Source organism: Cervus elaphus, chromosome 14 (assembly GCF_910594005.1).
Source record: "Cervus elaphus chromosome 14, mCerEla1.1, whole genome shotgun sequence".
In the NCBI taxonomy this organism is placed as follows: Eukaryota; Metazoa; Chordata; class Mammalia; order Artiodactyla; family Cervidae; genus Cervus; species Cervus elaphus.
In genome coordinates, this window is record NC_057828.1 from 59,996,793 (window position 1) to 60,022,198 (window position 25,406).

The 25,406-nt window shown below is 41.0% G+C and overlaps 1 protein-coding gene across 2 annotated transcripts in view; it reads right to left on the reverse strand.

The window, feature by feature from the left end:
- Positions 1–24,744, reverse strand: part of ASTN1 (astrotactin 1) — a 343,197-nt gene extending 318,453 nt beyond the window's left edge. The window contains exon 1 of one of the 2 annotated variants that reach the window (XM_043924291.1): positions 24,165–24,744. In XM_043924291.1, the coding sequence (XP_043780226.1) occupies positions 24,165–24,447 (283 nt within the window). In that variant the 5' untranslated portion in view covers positions 24,448–24,744. The remainder of the gene's footprint in view (positions 1–24,164) is intronic. The other variant, XM_043924289.1, reaches the window with a different exon arrangement.
- Between the last annotated feature and the right edge of the window lie 662 nt (positions 24,745–25,406).

Genomic DNA, 25,406 nt, shown 5'->3' on the forward strand with positions numbered 1-25,406 from the left:
GACATGAGTTTGAGCAAGCTCCGGGAGTTGGTGATGGACAGGGAAGCCTGGCGTGCTGCAGCCCATGAGGTCACAAAGGGTTGGACACAACTAAGTGACTGAACTGAAAGGTGGTACTTTCATAGTCAACTGCCTATCTCCTATCTCTGCTTCTCGGTCCTGAACTTGGGTGGAAAAGAGGAGGGTCATTCATTGGGTCCACTCACCCCCAATAGTAAGTATTTCACACATGGCACCTGGAGGCATAACCAGAGCCCAGCTGCGTGCACATAAGTGTAGTGGCTTCTACCTGCCGAGTTTGTGTGAATAAATAAGCCAGTTTACTGGATGCCCCTCGTGGGTCCTGGGGGCAGTATCAGTGTCTACCAGACTAACAGCAGCCGTAGGAGACAGTGCACCTCATCATAGCACGAACCCCGGCTTTAATGGTTATGCAGACATGCTCTGCTGACAGCTCCCTTTGGTCATATTTATTCTGTAGTAATTGTTGTTTGAGGCAATAAAAATAATCATTACACATTGCCAGCAAATTTACAAATTCTAGGCAAGGTAGTCAGCATGTGGCACAATTGTCAAATTGCCATTGTCTTTTTTTAAATGACACCTGTAATGCCAGTGGTTGTATGTAATATGATAAGTGAATCCCAGGAAAAAAAAATAAAAGAATTTACTTTTTTAATAATTTTAAATTTTTTAAAAAAAAATTGTCTAAAATTAATAAACAATACGAGTCCTAGCAGAAACAGAGGACCAGTAGTACATATGCTTGATGTTTAGAAATCAGAACCCTTCTGTTATTCCTGAACACCTCAGGAGTCAGGGTTACTTTGGAAGATGTGGAATGGTCTGGAAAGCCAGGCAAATATAAACAGAAAGAAAAAAAAACATAAGGCTGCCAAGTGGCAGCTACCAATCAAGTATCCCATTATACATCACTGTCACTCTTCATGTCCAAGATTTTCTATAAAAAATAAAAATGGGGAAAAGCAAGGGCATCTGAAAGTCAGTGAAACTGAGTCTATTTTCCTTTTGGTTAAAAAAAAAATTCAAAAATACACCATGTAACAAAAAGTACTTTTGCATATCTGGAGGTCATGATTTAATCGAACAGATTCCTGACTTCTCTAAAGACAAGGAAGGTGGGGGACTTATTTAAACCTTATGTCTCACTAACTTTCACTCACTAGCAATAAGAACATGCCTGGGAAAGCAGGGAGAAAGGAAGGAGGACATACCAAAGGGAAGGCTGAGCTTCAGGACAAATTAGTTAAAGTGAGTTTGACTCCTGAGGGACGAAGAAAGGCTGAACTTCAGAAGAGAGACCTGGTCAGCAAATTCCCTTCCAGATTCAACACAAGTCCTCCTAGCCTTCCGCATGGCCTCATGACTGTCTAAACTCCTCAAATAGCTACCCAGCTCCAGAGTTCTTGGTAATCACCTCAGCGCAGAACCTGGGAGAACATAAAACTGCCAGGCAGCTATGTGATTTAGATGGTGACCTGAAGATGAAGGCAGTTTTTGCATTTATATTGGGGAAAACCCATTAACTGGATAATTTACATTTCCCTCTCCAATCTCCCTCTGGTATGAACATTTCCAAGTTTTTGTCAATGTCCAGTCTTAGGAAGAACATTAACTTCCGTCATCACCACCATAATCATCAATCTATATTGTAATGTGAGGATTCTAGGGAAGTCAGCTTTGCTATGGAGATGGGCAGGGACATTATTCTAGTCTTGACCATCATCAGCTTACTGGATGGAGAACACAAATCACTCAGGAGTGGCACTCAGAAGCCATAAAGCCTGCCCTGGGAAGCCAACATCCAAGGAGTAACTCCCAAGATAGTAGGAAGACAGAAGTAAATTCTTAAAATTTCTAAGTCACGCAGTTACTTTGACAGAGAGTCCCAATGTCACTCATTCAAGTAATATCTTCCTGATTTAATGTTGCCATGTCCACCAACCACCTAAAATGTTAGTCACTTTCATGGTTTTAAATTAAAATTGACTTTAATTTTTTTTGCTTAATCTGAATTTTTGTTACAGAAATCAATGAAATTATGAGTTTGAAATGAGTTTTACTTTCTAATATATGCATAAATATTCTATTTTTAAACAATAGGCCATGTACCACCTAAAAATATCCTCATAGCAATGAATGCTAATTTCTTAATTTTTATCATTCATTACACTTGAGCAACATGTAAATTAGGAGAAGCTGAGTGAAGGGTATATGAGCATTCTCTGAATTATTAATATTTTTGCAACTCTTCTGCAAGCCTAACATTATTTCCCAAAAATAAGTTATCATTTATTGGGCATTGCTGACATTGAACAAAGTCCCACAGAAAAACAAAATGTCAGGTTCCTTTTCCTTTAGGTTTGGCTAGAACTTTTTAAAGTCCCAGCAGAAATTATGGGTTATTATGTTTCCACAGAGTATAACTTGCTGTTAATGAGGTCTTGAGAAATTCTGGAGCATGGTCTCTAAGCTAGATTACTGGACGAAATATGAACAGTACCTAAAGCTGAGACCAAAACAGGTCAGGAGCAGGAGAAGAGTCCAGAGGTTTGGTGTTATCCCTGAGCTGGTTTAACCCAATGGATAACAGCCCAGTGGTTTAGGGACAGCTGGTTCAATCTGGAGGTGTGTGTGTGTGTGCATTAGTCACCCAGTGGTGTCCGACTCTTTGCAACGCTATGTTCTATAGCCCACCAGGCTCCTCTATCCATAGAATTCTCTGGGCAAGAATACTGGAGTGAGTAGCCATTCCCTTCTCCAGAGAATCTTCCCAATCTAGGGATCAAAACCAGATCTGCGTTGCAGGCAAATTTCTTTACCGTCTGAGTCACCAGGGAAGATCTTAGGAAGGTTATTGATCTCTCACTTCACATAAGGAATCCATACAGGGTATGAGATTGTGGTTCCTTCCCCCAACAACATTTTAGATTAGAAAAGAATTTCCCAGTAGTTATGTCATATCATATTGTGTGTGTGTGCTAAGTCACTTCAATAATGTCCAGCTCTTTGTGATCCTATGGACTGTAGCCCAGCAGGCTCCTCTGTCCATGGGATTCTCCAGGCAAAACATACTGGAGTGGATTGCCATGCCCTCCTCCACGGGATCTTCCCAACCCAGGGAAAGAATCCGTGCCTCTTACCTGGCAGACAGGTTCTTTACCACTTGCGCCACCTGTGAAGCCTTCATATCATATTGGTATGCTACAAATGGATTACAGATGTGCTGTGATGTTCAGCTGTAACCCTTAGGGTAACTGGTGGGGTCAAGTATAAGCCACAGTCCCTAAACCATCACCTGTAGCCATGAGAAGACATGTAATTTACTCTAAGGAGACACAGATCACCATTTTTAGAGATCTCCTATCATGGAAAAGTTTGCGAAGCTCTGATCTACAATCTTTCAGAGTGCCTTAAATCCCTACCTCTCTGAGTCTCCAAGTATCTAATCCCCAGGATTGAGCAGTCCAGGACCAAGAATTAAGAAAGCTGGATTGTTCACTAGATTGCTTTAACCTGAAATCAAATTTCAGCTATTTCTCTGGTGGCAAATGAAGTTGCAAACACCTCGGATTTAAAGTCTGTGTCTTAAAGTGGCTTGAACTCTTCCATGTGACTCTAAAACAATAACCAGGCCCCTTGCATTTAGTCTCAAGACCCCTGGGGAATAAGCCAAAGTTGCTTTAAATGTCATAGTCTCTCAATCAGCCTTCCCTGTGACCTGTAGGTAATGATAACAGTGTATCTTCCAGGCTCACTGTACATCTAAAACTCCGAAGAAAGCGGCTAAACAAATGCACCTTTGAAAGCAGTTCAGGCACCATGATTCAGAGATTCTTTTTTTTAATTTATTTTTATTTGGAGGGTAATGTACAATGTTGTGTTGGTTTCTGCCATACAACAATGCGAATCAACCATTAGTATACATATGTCCCCTGACCACTTTTCCTTCCTGATCTCCAGAAACTCCCTGCATGGCTGAAGGGCACAGGGGCCAAGGATAGCACCTCTAATTGGTAGAAGTTATACTGTATGTCTGGGGAGGGCGAGAGCAACCCACTCCAGTACTGTTCCCTGGACAATCCCATGGACAGAGGAGCCTGGTAGGCTACAGTCTATAGCATTGCGAAGAGTTGGACATGACTGAGCACGCATGCATAATGTGTGTACAGCTCTGCCCTCCAAAAGAACCACAGAATGCTCTTTGAAATTCAGTAACAAACAGCCGGAGTAGAAGGAGCAGACCAGGAAACTTCTTTCATTCATTCATCAAGCACTAAAGTATCGGCATGCACCAGCCCTAGGCTCACAGGCCAGAGAAAACAGGCATACAAACAAATATGTTAGTCTACCGGAAGGACAGTAACAGAAATATAACAGAAATTATAAACCAAGCACTGTCCCGCTCACATGAAAGGTAATTAATTCTCCCTAGGATGTCAGGGTCAGTTCCCAGTTGAGGTGCCTTGTGAGGTATAGATCAATGGTTCTCAAACATCTTGTCTCAGCAACCCTTTTCATTCTTAAAAATTATGAGAACAACAAAGAGCTTTTTGTTTATGTGGGTTAAATCTGTCAATGTTTACCATATTTGAAGCCAGTCTGAGGAATGTCTTGAGTATTTATTAATTCATTTGAAGATAAGAAACTCACTACATGTTAACATAAACAATATATTTTATGAAAAAAATATTGTTTGTGATAAAAGGAACAGGGAGAGGAGTGACACTGTCATACATTTTTTTTTTGCAACTTTTTAAACTATCAAGCTTAATAAAAGAGGCTTCTCATCTATACTTCTGCATTAAATACACCACAGCATATTATTTTGGCTAAAGTATATGAAGAAAATCTTACCCACACAGAGACAAAGTTAGAAAAGGGAGGAGTACTTTCATAGCCACTTCAAAAAATTGTGGACAGTCTTTGATACTATACCAAAACTCAGTAAAATATTACTAAAACTCTATATACTATCTTAAAGGTGCACTGCGATTTGGAAATAGAAACCATACATTGAACACTGTATTCATGCTTCAGCAAAATCCATTCCCACGTTGAAATCTGAACTTACTGTTTTTACTCATTCATGGTTTTGAAACATTAGGCACTGGTCATTTCGAAAATATTGGCTAATGGATTTACACAGATCTTCCAACTGTTGGCACATTTCATTACACAATTTCAAAAACTCTCATTCATTAATAGCAGTGCTGGTCTCCAGAGAAAAGTCTATAAGTATTGGAAAGCTGTCAAGTTCACTGTGGCATTTACGAGTGTTTTTAAAATATTTTTTCTCTTGAAAGCTTGGACTTTACCATTAGCTACAAATATTGTCAGTCATTTTCCAAGCACACTTTGTTCATTTTCAAGAAAATGGCAGCCAAATATCTATTACAATTTCTATTACAAGTACCCAACTCTGAATAAATATAGTTTTCCTGTTCTTTCAGGCAAAAAATGTGGTACAAGACAAAGGGAAATAGTTCAGCTTCCAACTCAAAACAATCATGCTTCAGCTTGGAGCATAAGTGCTGCATGCATACTTCCCATTTTCAAGTTAGAATTTTAAGAGGATGTGTACTCAATGGTTATGTTTCATAAATTGCTTCATCTAGGATACCCCTAGCAAAACCAGATTTAAAAAAAAAAAATCTATTGGTGTGGTGACAAGTGCAGTGACAACTAGCATGGTTTGGTGTCAATGAATTGATTCCTGTTTGATGCTGGGAGGGATTGGGGGCAGGAGGAGAAGGGGCTGACAGAGGATGAGATGGCTGGATGACATCACCAACTCGATGGACATGAGTTTGAGAGAACTCCGGAAGTTGGTGATGGACAGGGAGGCCTGGCGTGCTGCGATTCATGGGGTTGCAAAGAGTTGTGAGCGACTGAACTGAACTGAACTGAACTGAAGGCATCTGGAGTTTGCTGTTTTTCCCACCACTGCTTATGTACCATCATCACTCACTGGAAAAGACAAATAATATCTTTATATTATGAGGAAAGCAGTTTCCACTTCAAAAAGCCTCTGGGAAGGACCTCATCAATCCATGGGAAGATCTGTGGAACACTTTGAGGACCACTGAGCTGGACTTGAAGGCTCCACAGGAATTAGCCCATGAAGTTCAGCAGAACCAAGCTCAACACACATTCACAGAGGAGATATTCCATGCCAAAGTAGCACTGTGCTAGAAGCCGAGGATACTGAGCTGAATAAGAAGCTGTCTGCCTTTAAGGAGCTTATCATATCATGGGAGAAGCAAACAGGGAAGACAATAGTGTATTATAGGTATGCATGTGAGAATACAGGAAAAGGGCAAAGAATTTAAAAGAATGAAATAATGTCATTTACAGCAACATGGATGGAACTCGAGACTATCATACTGAGTGAAGTAAGTCAGACAGAGAAGGAGAAATATTGTATGGCATCCCTTAAGTGTGGAATCTAACAGGAAATGATACAAATGAACTTATTTACAGAAACAAACTTAGAGAAGGAAGTTATGGTTGCTGGGAGTAAGGATGTGAGGAAGGGACAGTTAGGGAGTTTGGAATGGACAGGGACACACTGCTATATTTAAAATGGAGAGTCAACAAGGACCTATTGTACCTAGCACAGGGAATTCTGCTCAATGTTACGTGGCAGGCTGCATGTGAGGGGAGTTTGGGGGAGAATGGATACATGTATGTATATGACTCAGTCCCTTCACCGTTCACCTGAAACTATGACAGTGTTATTAATCAGCTATACCCCAAAATAAAAAGTTTGAAAAAGAAAAAGGGCAAAGAACCCTAGAAGAGGAGGTGGTATCTCAGATGTATATGGAAGACTGAAAGGAATGAGGGGGAAATTTTAAAGAGATAAAAATAGGTCACCATTCCCAAAGAAGGAAGTGGAGTTGTTGAGGTGACTTTGAGGTGTCCTCCTCAATTTCCTTCTCCCCATCCAGTCTGGAAGTTTGATTCCAGCTCCAGGAATGGGCCCTGCTTACCTGTCATTGACTGGTTTACTGCTCCTGTCTTGATGCAGGAGATTGGTCCAGGGCTGGGCAGGTCTGAGTCAACTCATGCCAAAGAATTGCAAGGAGAGGCTTGTAGTGGGGGTGTCAGGAGACAACAGCCTTCTCCCTCTTATAAAAGAACTCTCAGGAGCAACCCTGACTCTTCCTCCAGACATATTTCCATACTTTTCCATATGAATGTGATGCCCAGAACTGCTGCAGCTCTCTAGCCACCAGTCTAAGGATGTATTCACCCAGGAGGACAGAGCCCACAGAACTGCACAGACACACACCTGGAGCCCTGAAAGAAGTAAGCCTGGTGGCCACTTCTACTGACCTGCGTCTATGGATCCTTCTTATCATTTACACCAATTTTAATTTCCTCTTACTTGCAATGGAAAAGTTCTAAATTAATATGAGGTTAATTTGAGATGGTGCTAGTGATAGAGGAACCAGATCATGGAGTACTTTGCATGCCTTGCTAAGAATCCTGAGCATCTCCAGCAAATTCTAGAAGTCATTACAGTATTGTAAACTGGGAAATAATAAGGCTTTTGCAATTACCACCAGCTGATTTTAGAAAAACTTTCTACTTTTATGGCCAGGCTGCACTGGCTTTCTTTAAGTTTTACAAGGCACTTTCCTACCTGTAAGGAGCTTGTACAGTATCCATGAAAAGGAGGAGGAGACAATTTCATTGAAGATCAGCAGTAGCAAATGCAACAGTGGACCATTAAGATGAGAATAGCAGAGTATTCCTTGGATTAAACATTAGCGGTCAATAGCAACTTCAATACAAGGAGCAGACAAGAAGCCAAAAGTCATTGGGATCAGGGAGAGACTGATCAGGTACTCACTAAGAGAGTACACAAGTAAATGGATGATTTTTTTAAGATAGGAGAGACATGAATATATAGGCTGGAGGGAAAGGAAAAAAGAGAAAGAAAAAGTAAAGTGCTACAAGAGATGAATGAAAAATACAGCGAGGCCCCAGAAGAGGCAGAATTCTAGGTTCTGTAAGGACAGTATGTGTCTTTTTCATTTCTCACTGCATCCTGAGAACCTAATATCATGACTGGTACTTAACAGCTGCTCAGAAAATTCTGGAAGTTGGAGATGAGAAGCTAAGAATGAATATGGAAGTAGGTCTACACATTTGAGAGCTGAGGTGTACAGAGATTATGTTCGATAGCCTCAATTTTTTTAGGTAAAGCATGAGGCAAGGTCTTATGCTAAGTATAAAGATGTATATATTAAATTGGGAGCTTAACTGTCTTATTAAAGGTTTGAAACAGTCACTGAGGGCAATGAAAGAAGTTTATTAAGGATGATACAAAGTAAGCAATGTTTAGAACCAAACTAGATTAGAACCTAGATATTTATAGTACCACAAATCCATGCAAATGGGAATATTTATACAGAGATCTCAGCACTCAGTGTGGGGGCAGAAGTAAAGCATGTGGTTCAGGGGAACTGATTCACATTTGGACATTTAACTGGTAGATGGTATACAATGACAAGAAGCACTGAAATTGAGGATTCTGATCAAAAGGTACTTCAGGAAGAGGAGGAGATGCCAGAAACATGCTAATAGACATGGAGAAAATAAAAAGGTCAATGAAATGGTGAACTTCAAAAGAGGAAAGATCAGTCAGAGGGAAAAGGAGAGCATAAGAGCCAACAAGAAGACTGTGGTCTGAATAGGACCAGTTTCTGAGTTGAGTTCTGGGGATGAGGGGTTGTGACCATCGTTATGGGTGAATAAAGTCGGAGTTTTGATGGTCACTGGAGTTGTAGGAGTCAAGGAATTATAAAATAGGATATTGGATATACTGTCCACATCAGGCATTGACAAACTATGGTCTAGGAGTTACTTGCTTACTTTTAAAAATAAAGTTTTCATAGAACACAGCCACATCCACTTATTTACATATTGTCTATGGCTGCTTTTCTCCTACAAAGATATATTTGAGTTGTTGCAATGGAAACTATATGGCCTGAAATACCCAGAATATTTACTGTCTTGCCCTTTAAGAATAGGTTTGTTGACCTGGGTCTACACGGTTAATGACATGTTCTTGGGTAAAGAGAGCAAAACCAGAGGGGCAAAACCAGTGGTGAAAGTCTAGGAAGCTGGTCAGTGGAGACAGCTAGGAGGGGCAGAGGATGATGAACCTGAAGATGTGTGCTTCCAAAAAGGAGGTGCTTCCAGAAAGGAGACTGGAATTGTATGGGTCTCGAAGGATGGTAGTTAACTGTTTTTGAGATCCTTTTGCCAAAGACTGCTTTTTTCCCAAAAAATCTTTGCCTTGTTTTGCCTTCCCTTCCCTCCTCACCTCTGCTTCTCCTCCTTCTCTTCCCCCCTCCTCCTTCTTCTCTCTTCCCTGTCTCTCTCTCTCTCATTTAACTTCTCTCTCTCATTTAACTCAAGCACATAACCACCCACCTAAGACCACATTTCCCAGCATCATTCCCCAAGATTTGATTCATGTAAACAATGATATGATATGGGGGAAAGGTTAGATATGTGCAATTTTTGCTTCATTTGCTTAAAAAAAAAAAAAAAAAAAAAACTAAGAAAATTGTCACTCTGAACTCATGCCCTTCTTCTTTGTGTGAGCCAAAACACCCAAGCTGGTGAGCCTGCTTTCATATATAGAAAAGATAAAGACCTGGGGATTTAAAGAGCAACAAGAGGAAAGGATTCTGGATTTCTGAACAACTGCAGGGAGGGGAGCTGCCCTTTCAAACTGAACTACTCACCTTGGAACTGTCATCATCCGACAGTAAACTTTTCTTCTTTAAGTCATGTTTGTAAGGTCTCTTTGTTCCAGAAGGTTAACTCCTTCCCTACTTACAGTACCCCCTTTAAAATCTGATTTTACAGACTCACTTTCCAGGGCCTTCCAGGTGGTACCTGGTAAAGAATCGGTGGTAAAGAATTTGTCTGCCAATGCAGGAGACTCAGGAGATGCAAGTTCAATCCCCAGGTCCAAAAGATCCCCTGGAGTAGGAAATGGCAGTCCACTCCAGTATTCTTGCCTGAAAAATCCTATGGATAGAGGAGCTACAGTCCATAAGGTGGTAAAGAATCAGATGCAACTGAGCATGCACTCACTTTCCAAGAAATTTCACATAAGATCTATACACAATAAACTCTGGACCAAACGTGGTCCTAAGGCTATATATCAGTGAAGAAGGCTATATACCAGCTTCATCAGTGAAGAAAATAGGAAATGGCCATTCCTCCCATGTGTTTGGGGAATATTCTGAGAAAGTATCCAGAAAGTATCCACTTTTCAATAAAACTGCCTCTGTTTGTCATTGCACCCTTTTAGGTTATATCCCTGATTAGTGCTACTGAAAAGAGTCATCCAGAGGACACTGGGAAGGAAAGGAAAAGGGATATGGGAAGGAGAATAAGGTCAAGGCACAGGATAGATTATAATGGAGGAAAATAAGTAAGAACATTTTAATCCTCAGAATTCATAATACGGGAAAAGTAGATATCTAGGGGAGAACAGGACAATCTGTAGTCATCAGTCAAGGCCACTACAGGTACATAGACTTTGCACAACTCCAGGTGATGCTGCGTGGACATAAATTTCAATGGGAATGGTGCCTCATGGAGCTATATAAGTGGATTTACTGTGAGTATTCCCTCACTGCCTAGAATTATAAAAACTACCTAGGAACTGGCAAGAGTAAAAGAATTCACTGGATACTTCTTTGGTTTACATGCCCAGCTTCATAGCCCTTCAATCAAAGACTGTCAACTTTGATGTAAGTGCCAAATGTGACCTGTACTTCCTTTCACCCACTTTGGTTTTGTTTTTGTTCAGTCGATCAGTCATGTCCAACTCCTTGCAACCCCATGGACTGTAGCACACCAGGCTTCCCTGTCCTTCAACATCTCCCAGAGTTTGCTGAAACTCATGTCCATTGAGTCAATGATGCCATCCAACCATCTCATCCTCTGTCACCCCCTTCTCCTCCTGCCTTCAATCTTTCCCAGCATCAGGGTCTTTTCCAATGAGTAGGCTCTTCACATCAGGTGGCCAAAGTATTGGCACTTCAGACTTTCTATTTTCGAGGGCTCGTAATTTCTTTTCCAAACTCAGAATACCCAGTCAGCATACTAACTCCCACCATTCTCTGAATCTCAACTTAGAGCACTGTCTCTAGAAGGAGTTCCCTATTATCCTGTCTGATTTAGTTGTTCATTATTTACTAACAAAGTAGTCAGTTCTTGATTCATTCATTACACTCACCATACTTTGTGGTACAGTGACTAAGATTATAAATTCCATAGGTAATTTCAATGTTATTTAAATTATTCTAGAGCAAACAAAGAAGGGAAATTTGAAAATTATTTTTATGAAACATGTAAATATATCAAATATAAAATTGATGTGTCTATTAGTTGCTCAGTTGTATCCAAATCTTTGTGACCCTGTGGTCACAAAGTATGTATCCAAAGTATGGATCCACCTGAATGTATCCCACCAGGCTCCTCCATCCATGGGATTTTCCAGGCAAGAATACTGGAGTGGGTTGCCATTTCTTTCTCCAGGGGATCTCCCCAACCTAGGGATCAAACCCATGCCTCTCACATTTGGGCAGACTCTTTACCATCTGAGCCACTAGGGAAACCCATCATAAAATTGATGACCAATCCTGAAAAAGATTATACACACAAAGACAAGAAAACCTAAGTTTATCTCACTTAGGAATACTGACGCAAAATCAGTTCAGTTCAGTTGCTCAGTTGTGTCCGATTCTTTGCGACCCCATGGACTGCAGCATGCCAGGCTTCCCTGTCCATCACCAATTCCCAGAGCTTACTCAAACTCACGTGCATTGAGTTGGTGATGCCATCCAACCATCTCATCCTCTGTCATCCCCTTCTCCTCCTGCCTTCAATCTTTCCCAGCATCTTGGTCTTTTCCAATGAGTCAGTTCTTCACATCAGGTGGCCAAATACTCATAATAAAATATTTGCAAACAGAACCCACCAGCACATTAAAGGGATAATGCATCATTTAGCAAGGAAGAATTATTTCATGAATGCAAAGATAGGTCAGTATTAGAAAGTTTATTTATATAATGTATCCTTTTAATAAATCTAAAGAGAAAAATCATATGATTATCTCTATAGATACTGAAAATATAATTTTTTAAAAAAAATTATCAATAGGGAAAAGACACTTAATTCTTCCTTAATATGGTAATTTTTACTTACCTTAATCCCAAAGCCATTATCATAATTGCAAGTCTGCAGTGCTATCGCCATTAAAGTCAGGAAAAGACAAGAATTCACATTATCACATTCTTTCTTGACCTTATATTGGAGTTACAACCAGTGTAATTAGATAAGAGAATGAAATTAGAGGTAAAGAAACTTAAGGAAAGGATATAAAATTATCAGTATTTGCATATCAGACATCTATGAAGCTAAAATATTCAGAAGAAGCAACTGAAACACTACTATGGTTAGGGATTTAGTCATGTAATGGGGGTTGAAAATTAACACAAACATTAGTAGCTTTCATATATACAAACATCATACACACACACATATATAAATATTCAAAGCTATGGACTTTCCAGTAGTCATGTACAGCTTGAGAGTTCGACCGTAAAAAGGCAGAGCACCAAAACATTGATGCTTTCAGAGACACATGCACCCCAATGTTCATCGCAGCACTGTTTATAATAGCCAGGACATGGAAGCAACCTAGATGTCCATCAGCAGATGAATGGATAAGGAAGTTGTGGTACATATACACCATGGACTATTACCCAGCCATTAAAAAGAATTCATTTGAATCAGTTCTAATGAGATGGATGAAACTGGAGCCCATTATACAGAGTGAAGTAAGCCAGAAAGAAAAACACCAATACAGTATACTAACCCATATATATGGAATTTAGAAAGATGGTAATGATAACCCTATATGCAAAACAGAAAGAGACACAGATGTACAGAACAGACTTTTGGACTCTGGGAGAAGGCGAGGGTGTGATGTTTCGAGAGAACAGTGTCAAAACATGTATATTATCAAGGGTGAAACAGATCACCAGCCCAGGTTGGATGCATGAGACAAGTGCTCAGGGCTGGTGCACTGGGAAGACCCAAAGGAATGGGGTGGGGAGGAAGGTGGGAGGGGGGATCGGGATGGGGAACACATGTAAATCCATGGCTGATTCATGTCAATGTATGGCAAAAACCACTACAATATTGTAAAGTAATTAGCCTCCAACTAATAAAAATAAATGGAAAAAAAAAATTGATGCTTTCAAACTGTGGTGCTGGAGAAGACTTGAGAGTCCCTTGGACACCAAGGAGATCAAACCAGTCAATCCTAAATAAAATCAACCTTGAATACTCATTGGAAGGACTGAAGCTGAAGCTGAAACTCCAGTACTTTGCCCACTTGATAAACTTCCCCTAAGACTTAAGGTGTAGAAGCCAAAAATAAATAATCATTAAATTACATAAAATTCAAAAGCTTCTGGAAAACCAACCAACTAAACAAAAACATAGGTGATAGCAGAAGACATACATACATCCACTTGAGAAAACAATTTCTCTGTAATCCATATTATAATCAAAGAGATCAGTGCCTTAGGATTTTAAAGTGCTGCTAAAAATGCAAGGTGAAGTAACAATGACATATCACTTTATACTTAGTAGATTGACAAAAATTGGAACACTGGACAATGCCAAGTGTTGGCAGAAGAATGGGGATGTAGGAACTCTCACATACTACTGATGAGAATATACAGTGGGACAGCCATTCTGAGCACAATCTGACAGTACTTAGTCAAATTAAGTGCACATTATCTTCACGAGCCAGCAATGCTACCCCTGCTGTATATCCCAGAGAAATTTTCACAATGATCTCCGAAGGAAATGTGCATAAACATGGCTACTGCAGCATTATTTATAGTGATGAGACACTGGAGGCAGTCTGGACATACATTATTGAATGGACTGGTAAAATCTGGTGGATGGCCACCATGGATTGCGAGACCTATGCTGTCCAATTAGCCCTTCTGCAATGATGGAAATGTTCTATATATGCACTTTCAATATGATGGTCACTAGCCTAACATAAGGTTATTTAAACATTAATTACTTAATTTTTTGAGAAAAAATTGGTTCCTTAGCAGCACTAGCTAAATTTCAAATGCTAAAAAGCCACACATAGGCTGCGGACTACTATATTGAATAAGGCAGGTATAGAACATTATCATTATTGCAGAAATTCAATTACAGAGTAGAGTGTTGGGCTGTGTTCACACATAGTAACGTGAGTGGATCTTAAAATATAGTGTTGACTGAAAAGAGTAAGAATCAGAATGTCATTCTATCACATCACCATTTAGTTAAATTAAAAATACACGACCACACAAAAACTATTCACATTTCACAAGAACGAATTTAAGAAAAGATACACATTAAAAATATTAGAATGTTGGCCTGTGAGAAAGAGTAGCTGTAAATTGGAGGTAGGGATCTGTTGTGTGTGTGTGCTCAGTCGTGTCCCACTCTTTGTGACCCTATGGACTGTAGCCTGCCAGGGATAAAGACAGCCAAAAATACAAGTGAGCCACGGTAGGAGGAGGGCTTTCACAGATCTACGATAAAATGTATTTTGGATTAGGGAGTACAATCAGCTCAAACCTCTCTATTGAGGTTACAAAAGCAAAACAAATAAAAAAATTCGGCAACATTCAAGAAAACCACCTGCTAATATTTACAGCAGTGTTATTCTTAATTGTTAAAAACTGGAAGCAACCAAAATGCCTTTCACTAGGTGACCAGATAAACAAACAGTGGCACGTCCACACAATGTAATATTATTCAGCACTAAAACAAATGAACTAACACGCCATAAAAATATATATATGAATGAATCTTAAATGCATATTGCTAAGTAAAAGGAGCAAGTCTGAAAAGGCCACATACTGTGTAATTTCAATTATAAGACATTCTAGAAGAGGCAAAACAAAGTGAGACTAAAAGATCAGTGCTTGCCAGAGTGTGGGGGTAATGAAGAAAGGGCTGAATATGTGAAAGGTGAAGGATTTCGTGGGGCAACAAAACTATTTTGTATGATAATATAATTGTGGATGTATGACACTGTATATTTGTTAAAGCCCCATAGAACTTTGTGTAAAAGTTCAGAGAAAAGAAATTACAAATTAAGAGAAAAGAACAAATTAAGAGAGATTTGTGTACAAATTAAGAGAAATCATTTAGGAGGTGGGGTGATCACAGAATGGAATGCAGAATGTGGCAAAACATGAACCGTTTCATAAATAAATGAAACAACTTCTCTGCAGGAGTAGGGGAGGGTAAAGGTGTTGATCTAAGTAACTAAGTGACCAAAGAAATGAGTAGGATCTGTAAGACTAGAGGAACTATACACGGGAGCTGTACTCTGGCTGGTCAAGTTTTTCCCCATGGGGATATAAGTGAAATTCTGATACTTCTGTACACGTATACTGGAGTAGAACAATTAAATAAACGGATGGAAGACAGTGGGAACCAGGTTTTCTCACTGTTGGTGTGGAATGAACAAGGGAAGGGGGCTAGAATGATCCACAGATTAGATGCACATATTAGATGTTATTAGATAATGAGATAATGGATTATAGCTGGAGACATCAGTATGAAGTTATGCTTAATATACATACAGATGGCTACATATGGAAATATTTATAGGTATGTGTATACACATGACTTAGTAAAGTGAAAGAAAAGTGGAAGTGTTAAGTCGCTCAGTCATGTCTGACTCTTTGCAACCCCATGGACTGCAGCCAGTCAGGCTCCTTTGTCCATAGAATTCTCCAGGCAAGAATAAGTGGAGTGGGTAGCCACTCCCTTCTCCAGGGGATCTTCCTGACCCAGGGATTAAACCTAGGTCTCCTGTATTGCCAGGGGATTCTTTAGTGTCTGAGCCCCCAGGGAATCCCTATGACTTAGTAACACATATATTTCTTCATTCTGTTAACTGAGAGGGCCTAGAAGCAACTAACACTCAGTATAAATCAGTATATCTAGTCCCTAGGTCTCCAGTGAACAAACTTGGGGCTCATTGGAGAAATAGCTGATTCTAGGAATGGACAGTGGTGGGATGGGGAAGCAATATACAAGATGAACTTGGAGCAGCTTGCAGTGACAGAAATAGCAAAGTGCTTAAAAATCAAAAACAACAAAAATCTATATGTATTAATGGGGTTATGTCAAAGGAACACAGAAGGCAACTGAAAGAGCTCACATTAGCTAAAGCTCAAACAATTTGAGCAATAAAATCAATAAAATAGTATTGGGTTATAATCCAAAGTATAAAATAAATATTCATGAGTTCATATGATATAAATAAATGATTAAATCAATACATTAATGAGACATAAGGGAAAATTCTCCCCTAGAACAATTCAAAATAATTTATATAGATTCTTGGCCTTCAAAAAGGTAGACCCATAACTTCCCCATTCTCTTTGTATGGGCTATGTGTAATGAACTCCCTTCAAAGAGAACAACATGGAAACGGGAAAGAAAAGTAACTTCTCAGTGTAGAAAACTGACCAATTCAGCCAGGTGATTGAGGTCAACAGGTCATAATGCACCCTTGACATGATGTAATGAAAATGACACTTTACAGCTTCCTCCCCCAAACTCAAAGTCCAAATCTAAGCATGAGAAAACATGCTTAGACAGATCCAAACATTAGACAATCCAAACAAATTGAGGGACATTCTACAAAATACCTGAGGAATACTCCTCAAAACTGCCAAAATCATCAAAAAGAAGTCTGAGAAACTCTCATAGTACAAAGATGCCTAAGGAGATGTGATGATTCAATGTAAGATTCAGGTAGGATCTTGGGGAAGAAAGAAGATAAAAACTACGGAAACTTAGTTTTTAAATATAAAAACTAGGTTAAAAATTAAGGAAATCTGAATAAAGTATAGACTTCAGTTAATAGTGACATGTCAGTATTGGTTCTTTAATTGTAATAAATGTATCATACTAATAAAGATGTTAATAACAGGAGGAGCTGGGTGCAGGCTATATGGGACCTCTGCATGGTCTTTATAATTTTTCTCTAAATCTAAAACTGCTATAAAAATTGTTTACTTCTTTCAAAAAGGAAAAAATAAAAAACAAAAATTGAGAACTGCCATATATTGGAGAAAACCTTATTTTGAAAGGATACATGCACCCCAGTGTTCACTGTAGCACTATTTACAATAGCCATGACATGGAAGAACCTAAATGTCCATTGACAGAGGAATGGATAAAGATAGTGTGGTACACACACACTGGAATATCACCCAGCCATTAAAAAGAAAGAAAGAATGCCACTTGCAGAGCGACGTGATGGACGTAGAGACTGTCATGCTGAGTGAAGTGAGTCAGAGAAAGACAAATATATGATATTGCTTATATGTGTACTCTAAAAACTGGTACAAATGAACCTATTTACAAATAGGAATTATAGAAATTGAGTCACAGATGAAGACAACAAACTTGTGGTTACCAAGGGCGAAAGGGATGGGGAGGGATAAACTGGGAGACTAGGACTGACATGTACACACGACTAGACGTAAAAGAGAGAACTAATAAGAACCTACTGTATGGCACAGGCAACTCTATTCAGTACTCTGTAATGACCTATAGGGGCACAGAATATAAAATGAGTGGATATAGGTATATGTATACCTGACTCACTTTGCTGCACAATTGAAAGTAACACAACATTGTAAATAAACAATATTCCAATAAAAATTAATCACAAAAGAACTGCCAGAATGTTTGAAGCCCCTTTTCTTTCCTTCTTCCTTCATGTCATCTACCTTTTCACCAGAAGTAACACCCATCCTTTGTGTTTTTCTGACACCTTGCTTTTCATGCAAATTGTACATGTGTATGTATCCTTAAAAATGTTGTTATTTTGAATTTTATACAAATGAAATTGTACCATTTGTATTTTTAAGCTAATTGCTATTTTCACTTAATGATATATTTGTGAGGTTTCCCCATGTTGGTATATGTAGCTGCAACTCATTATTGGTAAATGTGGCTAGATAATACACTGTTGAGTGATTATACGCTTTGTATACTTCTAGCTTCTATTAACAGATGTTGGGTTGCTTCCAGGTTCTGCTACTACCAACAATGTCACCACAAATGTTCCTGTATATACATGTAAGAAGTCCTGTGTAATAAAAACTTAGAAGTGGAATTGCTGGGTCATGAAGCATGTACATTTTTAACTTTACTATGTAATATATACCAAATTGTTTTACAAAAGTCATCATGTCAATTCAGACTGCCATCAGGAACAATTTAATTTTTCCAAATTTTGTTCCTTGGAAACTTGGAGATCAACAGAGGCACTTTGTTTTTTTCTCTCAGTCTTTAAAGTGTATATGATTTAAAAAATATTAACTATATTTATAATATTTATAGTGACAGTAATGATAGATGGAAAGTTTTGGTATATTAAAATTTACCATAGGCTTTAACTTGTCCTTGGAGATTAACTTGCTCAAAATAGAGCTTTTTCTGCTATCTGTGTACATGTATTTGAACTTGGTATAAAAGTGAAGAAATAAAGACTTGGCATATTCCTGCTGAAAAGGTGCCAAGTTCTGTTCTTGTAAACTGGCCTTAATCTGAGAAACTACTAAACTTTAGGTTTTGATTACATCCCTTAAAAAGAAAGTATAAAATATATGTATATAAATGCATATATATATATACATATATATATATATATATTCTGTAAAAGAAGACCTCAATCTTGCCTTCAAAGATATATAAAGAAATTAAGCTTGTATTTTACTTTTCTTTCAAAAACTTGAATTCAGACCAGCTCAGTATATCTAGAAGAGCATTTGAAGCACTGTAAAATTCATCACTCTTGCATTCAAAATTCCTTTGATGTAAAATCCACAGTTCTATAGAGAAACAGTAAATAGTAACCCTCTCAATACCACAAATTAGTGCATTCTGCTAGCATGAGTTATATGAGCGCTGAATTCCCTACCTTAGGATTGCTACCAGTCACCCTGTTTTAGATGGGGCTGCCTCTCTATATGAATGTGTTTGCTGTTTACCTAGGCAGCTCACTGTAGCAGAGACCAAAAAGAAGGAAAAGGAACAAATTTCTAAGTTTCTTCTTGAGTGTGAAGATGGACGGATGTGTGAAAAAATAGTGGGATACTTCCTATTAGGCAAAGCTCAAAGGTAAGTAGAAAACTATGTCTGATGTTATATTTGAAGCTAATCAAAAAGCTCAGTAACTGCTATTCAGGCAGCATCACTGAGCTCTGACGTGAATTCTATGCACAAGATCACCCGCTACAAACTTCAATGGCCTTGGTCAAGAAGCCGAAAGCACAGTGCCTTCTGGATGGCTCCATTTCACAGTGGAACCTGCTGTCTGGGCTTCCCAGTTTATATTTCTGTGGGGCCTTTCTCAGAAGAGCACAGAACATGTTCTCTTAATCCCTACCTACCCTACCGTGTTCATCATGACTGTGGATGCCATCACATGCCGTACAACATGACTACTCAGACCTGGAAACTATGAATGAAGCAAGAATTCCCCAATTCTGCTTAGGTAAGTATACCTACTTAGATAAACACTTCTTGATGAAGTTCACCCTCTTCAGCATTAAGGCTTATGTGAGAAATCACTCAATGGACAAGGATATTCAAAAGGTATTTACATAGAAGCCACAAAGGACTCCGTTATACATACTGAATATATTTTCCTACTCTATCCATTGCCAGGGCTCCTTTTATTCAACCATGAAAAAGAATAGATTTTTAAAACTTTTAAGACATATGAAATAGTAACTATGAGAAAGACTTAAATGCATATTGACCTGAGTTCGAGTTACGGATCCATCAGTTATTAGCTATGTGACCCTGAGTAAGTTACTTAACCTCTCCATCCTTTCCTTTTTCTCCACTATGGAAGAAGCAGAAAGTCCTCCCGAGTTGACACCAGATCTGTCTTCAAAGCCTGTTCTTTTAACCACCATACTGGCCTGCTCCAGACGCTTTAAATAGCACCTTGCATGCAGGAATTCACTACATCTCTGCAGGCTGATTGATTTATCTTCAGGCATACCTTCTTCAATCAAAAGCCATGACAGTTAAAGCGAAACTCCCAGGCACAAGAGAAACAGCTTTCTTCACTAAGTTTTACACACAGTCAATAGCTGGGTCTGAAACAGAGGAGCATCCCTTTCAAACAGTAATGAGACTGATAAATGTGTTCTGTACACATCACAGAAAACCACACTTCAGCACAGAAGCCATACTTCAGGTTAACCAGTTGTCTCAAAATCAGATATGCCTCCAAAGCTGGAAAGTCTACTGTTTTGAAAGATGGGATGCAAGATTTTAGTTAAGATATGAAATTTTAATTGGCTAGTTCAGCAAAATTTTATAGTCTCCTGAGAGGATAATAAGACTTCTGTATCTAAATATCTTGAATTAGGAATTGCAGTTATTTTGCATATTATAGAAAGTTTACAACACTTCTGAAAACAGGGGTTTAGATGACCTAAGAGGTGCCGGATAGGTGCCATAAAAAAGAGGTGCGGCCATAGTACAACCAATATCCCTAGGAAGTATGGCAATCTAGAGATGGCGTGGCTTGACTAAGAACATTCAAATTCAAAACTATGTGTAGTCAAACAAAACACATCTGAAAGTTACATATGGCCCTTTCACCAGAGAATTCAGGGAAACAGGAGATAATGCCACCCCCTTCACTGTCCCTCAGAGTTATCCTGCAAGAAAACTGACAACAGTTTTGATGGCTGAGACAGCTTCTCCAAGTCAGGCGTCACTGCTTCCTACATCAAGTCAACCCTCCCCTGCCTGGCTTTTAAGCCACAGGCCACATCCCACTCTCAGAGCCAGAAACAGTCGTCTGTACTCTCAGACCACCAGGCTAATCTCCATACTATGCCATATGCATGCTAGTCCCACACTCATTCCTACCACCATCCCTGGCTTATCCTTTCCATGACCTCAAATGGCTTCACCATTTCTAGGCCAAACCAAATTTAACCTATCTTTAATTTTGTTCATTTGTGTGTTTGTGTGTGTGTGTGTGTGTGTGCGTGCATGTGCTTTTTTTTAATCCATGCAAAGAGTACAGAAGAGGGATGAATGAACCCAAACTACTTTGGTGGGGGTAGGGAAGGCGTCATAGAAAGGTGACATGTGAGCAGAGCATAGAAGGAAGAAGTCTGCCAAGTGGAGGAGAGGGGAGAGCATGTGTAGAGTCCTGAGAGCCAGAGCAGGCTTGCCGAGATAAGAGGCTGGAGAAGGCTATGGTCGAAGACCCTTGATGCCTCAACGAAGTGATAGGACTTGATCCTGGAGACAGAAGGCCCCTAGTCAAGCCCATAACTTCCATGGAGTCTACTCTTGCCATGCAAGTGTCTTCTTCCTCGGAATTCCTACAGCCTTGAAGAACCTTTAAGAACCACATAATCAGGTGTTATTACTCTCAGCTCTCAGGGCAGGAACCTTTTATTTTTATTTTTTTTAACTTCTATATCCTAACAGCACCTAAGAGTACTTAGCAAGTAAATGCTCAGTAAATTCCCAGAACTGACTGATTCAAATTCTTCTAGGGGATGGATTAAACAAACCAGGTTCTAGAGACAGGAGTAGGGAAAACTCTGTAAATCAAGGTCACTACAGACCTTACTATTGACCATGAGTGACAGGATCCAGGACTACAAAAATGAAGTTCAAAAGCAACCACGCTTGACTTCCATGAACTTGGACTCCTCTCCTTTTGTCCCCTGCTTTGGCCCACTGCCCCAGCTGAGATTCACTCCTACTTCCCCTGGGAATTCAGAGCCAAAAGGGGAGGTACCAGCATACCTCTGGCTCTGAACATACCCTCAGTGACTGGGAGGGCAGAGGACAATCAATGCATTTAGCAAATGCATCTGCCCCTGAAATGAGAGTGTGTGTCTGCTCCTATGTGTCAATGCCAAGTTGCAGGAGGTTACCATAGCAACTCCAGCAGGATGCTGCAGTGGGCAGCTTTGCACAGAGGTGCAGAAAACCCATTCTTTAACATGTTGGCTTTGGCTGTGCACATTGGATCCAAGCAGGCACATCATGGCTTCAGGCCCTGCCTTTGCGATTCTGCAAAAAAGGAAGTGGAATGTTGAATACCTGCTCATCCAATCTTCCTTTCTCATGTACCGCACATGTCCCTTCTCATGCACAGTGAACACTGCATGTAGAGCCCCAAAATAGGCTCTTTAGAAACATAATTCCCTACACCCGTTCTTACACTGGATGAACAGATTGTGTACTTGCACATCAGCATGACTTCCAACACACAATTTACATCCACCAAAGAACCCAGCAATTGTACATTTTAATGAACAGCGTATCTACAATGTCAGCATTCCCAGCCAGCCCCCAGTTTTTATTGTTATTTGTACATTTCTAATGCAAAAATAAACACCATCAAGAGTATAGGTTGGGTTTAATGAGGTCTACCGAGCTGTACTCCGGGAACTATAAACCAACTTTTCAAAGGACCAGGCAGCTTTTGAAATTGTTTTTCCATAGAGACTGGAGAGTGGGGGTTTACTCATCCACTTCTTAATGTTTCATGTCTCATAAGGAAAGAGCATGAAAGGGATGTGAAATACCATTCCATTTGTGGTTCTAACCTACATACAGCCATCAGGAAGCCATGTCCCTACAAAGTGAACTTTAGTTGGTAGGGCAGTCAAATGGATGGGACAGCTTCCTGGACAGTTTCACTCCTTTCCCTTGGATCCAGAAATTTATTGGTGGCTGTCTATTAATTCTCTCCTTGGCAAAATAAGAATGGTGGTTTATAGCAGCACTAAAGAAATGGATGGTGTGGCTGGCCTGCACAGCAGGGTGAGGTGGATCTGCGCAGGGAGAAGTGAAGGAAATTTTGGATAACAAAGTCACATGCACCTGTGGTACTCTGCAAGCTGCAGATGCAGGACTACAGAATCTTTGCAGCTCAGTAGTGAAAAAAGAGGAGTGGACTAGAGGTAATGTAGAAGTTCTACTATCTGAAGGAGTTTTGTGGCCTAAGAAAATTAAAATAGGATACCAAGGGAGAGATGTAAACAAACAAAGGAAGGAGGGCTTCTTGACCAGGGAAGCCATTCTTTGTGCAGGAATGCCTGTGTCTATCTCTCTAATGGAGCTTGAGAACAAAGATGCCAATGTTAACAGACCACAGTCTGGATGATTTCTTTATTCAAGGAGTTGGAGATTTGGAGGTGTCTGTTACACGAAAGCATGGAGGTAGGACAGATTGGACACCAGGGGTGTAAGAAACTTGTGTTCTGAAGGGAGGCCAGAGAGTGTCAGCTGCCTGTGTGTGCTCAGTCCTGTCTGACTCTTTGCGACCCCGTGGACTGTAGCCCGCCAGGCTCCTCGGTCCATGGGATTCTCCAGGCAAGAGTACTGGAGTGGGTTGCCATGTCCTCCTCCAGGGGATCTTCCCAACCCAGGGATGGAACCCAGGGTCAGCAGCCTAGTGACAGATAAAGAGCTCTCACTGAGAGAATTCCGGAGAATCAACCCATCTGCTCTGCAGAGGCCTGGCTAGGTGAGCACTGGGTGCCTATTTTTAACTGTCCCCAGGAGATGATTGCAGGGGGGGAGGGGGAGGTCCAGGGGGCTTGAAGCCAAGAACTGAGCTTGTGGCCTGGGAGCAGGAAAAAGGCTTCTGGGAGTTGAGCTGGGAGCAGCCAAGAAGTGCTCCGGTGCGTGTGCTTATGAATGAAAGCCGGGGACGGTTTCAGAGGGACTCCGGCAACCTGTTCCTTGGGGGCCAAGGCAGCGCAGGGGAGGTGGGAGGCCCAGCATCCGGGTCGGATTCGGGGGAGAAGTCAGGTGCACTGAAGCGCCCGCCTGCAGGTCGGCGAGGAGAACGGTCTGGGTACGGGGCGGATCCAGGGAGGTAGGGTGGGGGAGGGGAGGCAGTCGGCGAGTGGGTGTGGAGAGCGAGCCGGAGTGGGGGGGCTGGGGGCGCCGGGCCAGTGCCTCGGGCCGCCTCGACCTCCCCCGGGACTCACCCAGCACGAAGTAGGGCAGCTCGGTGTTCTCCAGGTCGTCCACCACGACCATTTCTCCCGGGAAGTCGTTGCGTACGGAGAAGAGGAGCTTGGGTTCGGAGGCCGAGGGGCTGTGCATGATGCTCAGGTCGTTCTCGCGCAGGAAGGGCAGCGCCGACACCGTGATGCTCTTGAGCTTGCACTCCAACTCCTTGGAAGGATCCACGTCGCCGGCGGCCGTGGCCAGCACCGCCGCCGGCCCCCAGCAGCAGGCGAGCAGGGCGCAGAGCCCGGCTAAAGCCATCTTGAGCCCCGGCCGCCTTCCTCCCAGCGCCGCGAAGGTGGGGGAGGCAGCGAGCGGGGAGGGAGCGAGCGAGCGAGCGAGCGAGCGCGGGAGGCGGGGGAGGTTGGGGAGGGGATGCGGAGCCGGGAAAGCCCGGGTCCCCCGGACCGAGATGCCGCTGGCCTGGTGCAGGGCTAAGGACAGCCCGCGCGCTCTTTGTTTCCCGGAGCTGCTTATCTGGGGAAGGCAAGAGGGGAGGTGGGGGGGAAGTGGGGAGAGAAGAAAGGAGAAGGAAGGACGTCGGAGGAAAGAGGAAGGGAGCTGAAGATTCTGGGGAATCAGGTCAGCCCCCAGCGGGCAGCCGGTGCTGCCGCCTTTCTCCTTTGCATCCCCCCAGCAGGAGCACGCTCTTGGCTATTAACTACCTGCACAGCATTTTTTTTTTTCCCAACCGTTTTTCCTATGCAAAATCTTCCCTCCCGCATTATCTTCCTGATGGCTTGGGAAGGGCGCGCGCACACACCCCTTAAAATGTGCTTCCTCAGAGCAAGTGATGGGGGTCTCTAGATGCAAATACTCCCCCAGTTGTTTTGTAGATATAGGTGGTTCCATTCTTGTCTTTTTTTACCCACTAAAATTGGATTTTTATATTGGATAAGCGTGTGCTGGAATAAATGCACGTGTGTGTTATTATTACTCAGCACTAACGGTGCAGAAATATGTTTAGAGGGAATATTTTGTATGTACATATATATGACAAATAATAAGGTCAGTGTATTGCATACAGTTAAGCAGGGAATTAGAACTTTTATTTGCAGTTTCTCTCTCCCTTTTCCCTTTCATTTCTGTTACCAATCTTATCTATGGTGAGCAATATAAAGATCATTTGGAGCTGGCTATAATTGATAGAAAACATAGAGCTAGCTCAAAGAATTGTTGAGCCTTTAGTTATAGAGAATCCAGTAAACAGAACAGAGCTG